We start from the raw sequence: 8,066 nt of genomic DNA, 5'->3' as shown, positions 1-8,066 counted from the left end.
ATATCTACTAGTAAAATTATACTTTTCATTGGTGTGATTAATCACAAATAAAAAATAAAATTTTGTCTTTTTTATAAATATTTTTAACAAACGGCATAAAATAAATATTAAATAATTTTCTCAGAGCTTACTTTAGCCACCCTTAGTAATTTCCTAAAAAGAATACTTAATTGAAATATTACGAGCACTAATTTTATTTAGATTCTTTTAGGGCTAACAAAAATAATCATTAATAAGGTATCAAATTAGTCGGGTTTTAAAATACAACAGTGAACTTGTATACGTTTTAAAAAGAGAAAAATTTTTAAATAACAAAAATTTGAAAATATTTATAAATATAACAAAATATCACAATCTATTTGTAATAGATAAAATAAATTATTATTATTATCTAACATGATACAAATAGATATAAATAATATTTTATCACGATACGTTGGTTATATTTTAAAATAGACGTTTTAAAAAATACTAAAATTTGATGTTTTACTAAAGAATTCCTGAAATAGTAATATGATTGTGATCTCTATTCTTTACTCCAGTGTAAAACAATACACTAAGCTATTGTTTTATAAAAATCATGTCATTTTCTAAAGTTATTGTTAATAAAATTAATCAACTGGATAAGATAATTAATTTTAAAGTATTAAATTTAAACTCTAAATGTAAAAAAATCTAAGTTTGGAGGAATGATTTTGGACCTAATTGGCAATATCAAATGAATTCATTATTTTCACACGGATTTCAAGGTATTCTTTTTCGCCATTTTCTCACTTCAGGATTTATAGTAGAGGACAAAATGGTATTTGAACAAAGTTTTGTTCCCGTACAGAAAAGAATAAACGTGAAGGGGTTTCAACTGAAATCCGATATGTGTGCAGTTCTCACTATTCTATATGAACCCTAAACCGTACTTTATATTCTCGAAAGAAAGAGAAAAGAAACCCCACTTTGTAAACATTCTCTCCTCTACTTATCGATGTTGGAGAAACCAAAGGAAGGTAAAACGGAGCCTTCAACCACTGATGAACAAAACCAAACCAAACCCATTTTCATCTTGGGGATTCATTCATTCATTCTAAATATCCATATCACATAACGAATTTCTCACAATCTCATTCCTCTAAATCGAAGCAACCCCCTCAAATTCGTATTCTTTGTCAAAAGATTCGTTCAAATCCCCCACACATAGTCGCTCAGATGTTCTTTTCCCCAAATCTCTCTTCTTTTTGTTTTAGGTCCAATTTCATCTTCCCCAGTTGATAAGTCCCCTTCTTCTTCTTCCTCTCTACCACTTATTTTCAAAGTGGCAATCACAGCTTTGATGACCTTCTTTAATGAATTCATGGATTTAGTAATAATCTGTTGATGGGTTCTCTGTTTCTTCCCCTGTTTTTGGTTTTCAGTGGTTATGATGTCTTTTAATCATTTCTCTCTCTGGGTTTCTGTTTCTTCTCTGTTCTTATCCCTTTTTAGCTTCCTCTTCAGGTGGGTTTGTTTGATTTTGTCTCGTCTTCTTGATTTTTTTTCCCTGTTTGTGTTTTGCTTTTTTAGTTATGGGGTTTTCGAATTCTTGTAGGTCTTTTAATGAGGGGAAAATTGTGGAAAGTTCGGTTGTTGTTCATGGTGGTGATGATGATGATGATTCACTGTTGCCGGAGGATGAGACTAAGGGCGGGGGTGTGATTGAGAGTTTAGAGGAGAAGGAAAGGAATGAATTTGCTTTTAGTTTCAAGTTCCAAACGTATGAGGAATTTAGCAAATCGAGTAAAGAAAATATTTTTTGCGAGAACCTGGATTGGAGTGGTGGTTCTTCATCATTGAGCAACAGATATGAGATTTTGCCGGAGAAAAGTACCAGCCACTTTGTGGAAGAAGCTGAAATTCCGAGCTATACGGTAGAAGTTTTGAATTCTTGTTCGAATCACGAGATTTTAGGAAATGAGAATGAATTTTCTGGGAAAATTTTGGAACATGAAATTGTTGGTCAGGAAATTACAGAGGGCTCCGCTGTCAATGGAACAGAGGAAGTTTCCGGGAAATTTTTGAATTTTGAAGCTGTAGAGGAAGAAAGACCCTTTACAAAATTTGAAGATGATGAAGAAGAAATTATGGAGAGATTTCGAAATGAGAAAGAAGAATCTTCCTGGAAAATTCAAAGTGAAGAAGAAGAAGAAGAAGAAGAAGAAGAAGAAGAAGAAGAAGACAATGACTTTCTAAAGGAAACAGATTTCGCCGGTTCCGATTCAGACGCCGATGTGGACATCGGAGGCCGGTTTCTCTCCGATACTGATTTTGATTTGGATTTCAAAACCGGCGGGTACGAGCCGGACGACGAGATAAACATAGAAGAATCGGAAAAGTCGCCTGAAAAGGGAGAGGAGGATTCAGAAGAGTTGAATGGATTGGAAACAGAGTGGGAACATCAAGAACTGATTGAACAATTGAAAATGGAGTTGAAGAAAGTGAGAGCAACAGGGCTAGCCACCATTTTTGAAGAATCAGAGTCACCGAAAATAATGGGAGAATTGAAACCATGGAAGATTGATGAGAAATTTCAACATGGTGATTTAATGGAAGAGCTTCATAAATTCTATAGAACTTATCGAGAACGTATGAGGAAATTGGATATCTTGAATTACCAGAAGATGTATGCAATGGGTTAGTTCTTCTTCTTCTCTTCTTTCTTCCTAAAAAAAGTTTTAATTTTTTTTTAAAATTTGATTTTCTAATGTTTTAGTTTGATAAATGATGAATTTGGATGATTGATATGTTTTACCTTAATTTGGTTGAATAAGTTAGTGAGAAATTATCAAATAAGAGAGAAAGAGGGGGTTGGTTTCACACTCAAATATATATAATTTTTATTTTTATTTATTTTTATGTTTTTTAGGTTTTTTTTTTGTTTATTTTGGTTTGGAACTTTCTTTGGGAGGGGAAAGTTCAAAACTTTTTTAGAGGGGCAGGAGTTCTTTGATGATAATTTTATTTTGAGAAAATAAAAAATCTCACTATTTGATACTTTATTATAAATCATTTCAATAATGTTACAAAATCATTGTAATTAAACCCTAATCCTAACTTCAAACTTTGTTGGTGGAGAGAACAATTTCATATAATTAAAGGGCTATTATTGCAAAACCTCCATTGTTTAGGGATAGATAGGATAGATTTATTATAGTCTATAATTGCAACAACTTTTGTAATTCAGTCGAACTTTGGTCTAAATAATGCAACAAATCTTATTGTTTGGATTTTTCTACATTTTTCAATTTCTAAATTAGCTCACTGAAATTTCAAAATTAGAATATGGTGTATTTTTATAGTTCAAGTAGTACCTAACTTTTCTTCATTTTATTTTATTTGGGGAAGTTATTTAATTACTTAGAGTGCTTTGGTTTTCACAATTGAAAGATTTGTTGTACTCTATGAATGAATTTAATACTTAAATCAAGTTTATTTTAGAAAAAAAAATGTATTAAATGCTCATTGTTTGGTCATGTAATGCATAAACCAAATGACTTGTGACATACAAGACAAAATTTAGGAAGAAACAAAGATAACTTTCTTTTGGGTTTTTAAATGGTCACTTCTTTTTGGGTTATATGGTTAATGCATAGATATACACTTTTGGGTTTTCTTTAATTTATTATTTCATAATGTTTAGGTCAACATGGTGCTTTTGTCTCTAATGAATTCCCCACTTTTTATTTCTCTTTGAAATATAATTAATTTCCTAGGTTCTTACCTATGGTATGACTTTTTCACATAATCCTATTGCTATATAGAAATTGTTCTTTTAAAAGAACTACTTTTTGAAAGGAAAAAATAATTCAACCAAAATACATATCGATAAATTACTAGTGAAAGTTTGAATGGTCAAAAGACTTCTTAAATGATAATATAAATTTTCTTTACACAAACATATCGCATGGTTGATAAATTGAATCTTAAGATACACGAGATGAATATCAAATTCCTTCCAAAACTATTCCATAGAACGATCCAGAAATAGCTTTTTTAAGGTGTACTTTTATTATTTGGCTTTTACATTAGTATGTTTTTTATTGTTCTAATATCTGTTTTGAAATCATAGGAGTTTTGCAATCAAAGGACCCACTAAACTCATTTTCAAGCAATAGCAAATCTTCATCATCATCATCATCTCCATCAATCATCTCTGCTTTCACACACAACCTAAGGCTATACAGACAAAAGAAATGTCAAGTGGACCCGATGAAAGACTTCATAAGAGAAGTTCATTGTGATTTGGAGATGGTATATGTGGGGCAGTTGTGTCTTTCTTGGGAATTCATTCAATGGCAATATGAAAAGGCTTTAGATTTATGGGAATCTGAACCTCATGGACTTCACCATTACAATGAAGTTGCTGGTGAGTTCCAGCAATTCCAAGTTCTCTTGCAAAGGTTCTTGGAGAACGAACCTTTTGAAGGCCCGAGAGTCGAGAATTACGTCAAGCATCGATGTGTGGCTCGTAATCTTCTTCAAGTACCAGTCATAAGAGGTATGTAAGAGTTTGTTTGGAATGACTCAAAACTTGAATTCATATGGATTATTTATTTATTTTATGTTTTGGTTATATATACAGAGGATAAAAGGAGGGATAGAAGGAAAGGAAGAAGAGGGAAATTAGAGGATGGATATGAAGCAATCAGAAGTGATATGCTTATAGAGATGTTGCAAGAATCAATAAGAGTAATTTGGCAATTCATTAGAGCAGATAAAGATTGTCATCACAGTACAAATGGAAGCCTAAAACGCCCAAAAAAGTTGCAAGTAGAACTCCAAGATCCAGCTGATGAGCAACTTCTTACTCACATCCAAATAGATCTACAAAAGGTTTGTTTTCTTTTTTAATTGCATATATTTTATTAAAATTTTATCATTTCACATACTACGTGGAGCCAAAAATCTTGATTTTTGTTTTTCAATTCAATAAAAGCTGAATTTTGGCGGTTTGCAGAAAGAAAAAAAGCTAAAGGAAATAGTGAGAAGTGGACATTGCATATTGAAGAAATTGAAAAAGAATGAAGAAAATGAAGAGACAGAAGGTGCATTATGTTTCTTTTGTGAAGTTGATATGAAGTTGGTGGGCAGAGTTCTTAAAATGTCAAGATTAACAACTGACCAATTGATTTGGTGTAGCAACAAATTGAGTAGAATTAGTTTCTCTAATAGAAAAATACATGTAGAACCTTCTTTCTTTCTTTTTCCCTGTTGACCCTTTACTTATACACACTATTCATAATTCCTTTGTATATTTTATTTTTAGCCACTCTTTATTTCTTTTAGTCAACAATTTTTGGAGAAAACTCGAATATTAACTCTATGTTCAACTTCACAATTTATATACCGAGTCATAGTTCGAAATGATAAACGAGCTAACAAAGTTAATGCATCTGTGTGTTTAATATGTGCTACTTTATTCTTCAACTCATTGTTCTTTTCAATCATCTGTTTGATTAATTAAGCTACATAAGCTAATAATATATTAGAATTTGAAATCATTAGTTTAAGGATACAATGAAAACTTACTTAAATTTAAGAAATCTTCATTTAACACAAGCCCTACTCTATGTTTGATTGTATTAGTTTGTTTATAGTAACTCAATCTTTTGATTGTATTAGTTCCTTTATAGTAGCTCAATGAACTTCATTTTAACGACATAATTGTTCTAGCAATGAGAAAAATTTAATCTAGAGGGATATAATATATTTTTAAATGTTCTAACATTCATTAATATAAATGAATTTCTCAATTATGACCATGAACAACATTGGACAAACTAATAAACCAAAATACATTGTTTGACAAAAAGATGACACGAACTAGATCTAATATATTCGATAGAAACATGACATGAACTGGCTTAGACATAGCAATTAAATAATAAGCATTAGTTCTTGTTAAGTAGTTGGTTGAAAAAAAACATACAAAAAATGTTGCTATGGTTTGAAATATTACTATGACTTGACGAACCTTAAAACTTACAAATTTAGAAATCCTCTAACACACAATATATTGTGAAAATTAAAATAGAAAAACTTAAAAGTAAAAAGATCTAAATTTCCATCAGAGAAAAAGAATGATTAATTTGTTTAGCAGAATAGCTATAATTATTAGAAAAACAGTAATCTACACATAAAAAAAGAAGTAAATTTAGATGTCAACAAGTTGGGTATCACATAGAAAACAACAAAGAACTTAGCAACTTACCAAGCAAGTGTGGAGTGAATTTGTTAGTATCAAGGCTCAACATAAATCAAGATTGGTCAGCCACTGTATTGCCGACATGATATGTATATAAGACAGGACGAAGGAAGATAAGGTACAATTCCCACAGTCTCAAAAGTCAAAACTATACTAAAGGTGTTGTGTTCGTGATAATTGAAATAATGGTTTTTAAAAAGGAGATTTAGATGGCGATCCATTTTGTAAAAATCAGTTTGGTACCACTCTCATCATTTTCATATATTTACCATGGATTTTCAATCATTTCAAAAGTTAATTATTTAAAGTTACATTGTATTTTCAATTCGAGAAATAATTATTTAACTAAATAATCATCGTAAGAATTATTTTTGTTTATTTTATTATTAAATTATTATATGCATATATAGATAGAAAATTCAAAACTTATATGATTGTTTGCTTTATTTACCATTTAATGATAGACAATGTTCTTCAATTTTTTTTTTCTTACCATGTTTATACTTTAAAAAACTGACAAATGACTAATAAAAAATTATAAACCACTACAGTATTTACGGTATCTGTAACATGAAGTTACTCATTTTTTAAATATTTCAAGTTTGTCATTCCATCTTTTTTTTTTCTCCGTAATTTCTTTCTATCGTTTTTCTTCTTTTGCTCTTGTTTAGGTTTTACTACCCAAATGTAAACAATTGTATAACCAAATCTAAACGATCATATAACTATATTAAACAATAGAATTGAAAAATAAATCATTTATATTTTGCTATCCAAACCTAAACGAAAAAATCTAAACAATTGTGTACCAAATATATTACAGTATCTTTTATATGAACTTTTTTGGTTTTTGAAATTCTTTTCTATAATATAAATATTTTGTTACTTTGTTCTATTTTTCAAAAGACTCCGTAATATTTTATTAAAAAACGAATTAGAAGACAATTTTTTGAGAAATTGATCCAGAATCACCTAAAAAACACGTACCACTAAATTCCTCCCAAATCAATTTAAAATAATATTATATATTTTTTTTTATAATTGAAATTTGTACGAGAGAAAAAGTAATTTAGAAAACCAACATGCCAAGTGTCACAATCGTAACTTCTCAACACGATTGTGCGGTACTTGTTAAACTTGATCAACAAGTCAGCCGTTCGAAATTCAAAATCCGCGGACAAACTCGCGGTATGATGTAGTCTCCCTCTCGTTCTTGAGAAAATGTTTTTATAAAACGAGAGAGAGAAATTAAATAGTTGAAAACACCATAAAGAAAGCATTGAAGACTGTCAATTGCAAAGAAAATAGCTTAACTTACAAAGAGTGCGACAAGGCTTGGGCGGGGGTCGGACTAGTCATGTACCCCTATAGTACATATTGAGAATTTTGGCCTTGGCAGGCTTGCATATGAAAAAGCCGAAATGTCACACTGTGACTCGGCGACACCTAAACGAAAGAATTAACCTAAACTACTTTCAAGACATAAAAATAAAGTGATTTGGGGGTATTCGAGCATACGGCCATCGGTAAATAATACCTTGGACAATTATGCCCTTGACACCCAGCATACTCTTCCGACTTTGCAAAGTTATTTTGTTTCATACAAAATCACATTAACCATTTTAAAACATAGCTTAGTTATTAAAAATAGCATTAAAAATTTATTAGCTTTTCTTATACGTTTTCTTCACTACTTTTTTTTAAATCATTCTTGTTCCTACTAGTCATTTTAAGACATAACTTAGACAATTTAAAAGCACATTAGAAAGAAATTGATGAATAAAAGCAACAAAAGGAATAGACCATCAGTCTAACTTGAACGCTCAAATGTGTA

The 8,066-nt window shown here is 30.3% G+C and overlaps 1 protein-coding gene across 2 annotated transcripts; it reads left to right on the top strand.

The window, feature by feature from the left end:
* Positions 1–819: 819 nt before the first annotated feature.
* On the top strand, positions 820–5,373 carry LOC103487008 (uncharacterized). Of its 2 annotated transcripts, none has more exons than XM_008445194.3 (5): positions 820–1,488; positions 1,580–2,661; positions 4,097–4,525; positions 4,610–4,860; positions 4,985–5,373. In XM_008445194.3, the coding sequence occupies exons 1-5, from the start codon at positions 1,412–1,414 to the stop codon at positions 5,240–5,242; spliced, it is 2,097 nt and encodes a 698-aa protein (XP_008443416.2). In that variant the 5' UTR covers positions 820–1,411; the 3' UTR covers positions 5,243–5,373. The 2 variants fall into 2 exon arrangements, with proteins under 2 accessions (XP_008443416.2, XP_050939870.1); XM_051083913.1 differs by having other exon boundaries at positions 821–1,488; positions 4,964–5,373.
* The last annotated feature ends 2,693 nt before the right edge of the window (positions 5,374–8,066 follow it).

This window comes from Cucumis melo, chromosome 4 (genome assembly GCF_025177605.1).
Source record: "Cucumis melo cultivar AY chromosome 4, USDA_Cmelo_AY_1.0, whole genome shotgun sequence".
Classification (NCBI taxonomy): Eukaryota; Viridiplantae; Streptophyta; class Magnoliopsida; order Cucurbitales; family Cucurbitaceae; genus Cucumis; species Cucumis melo.
Note: the sequence above shows the minus strand (reverse complement) of the source record. Positions and strands in the feature narration are given on the sequence as shown.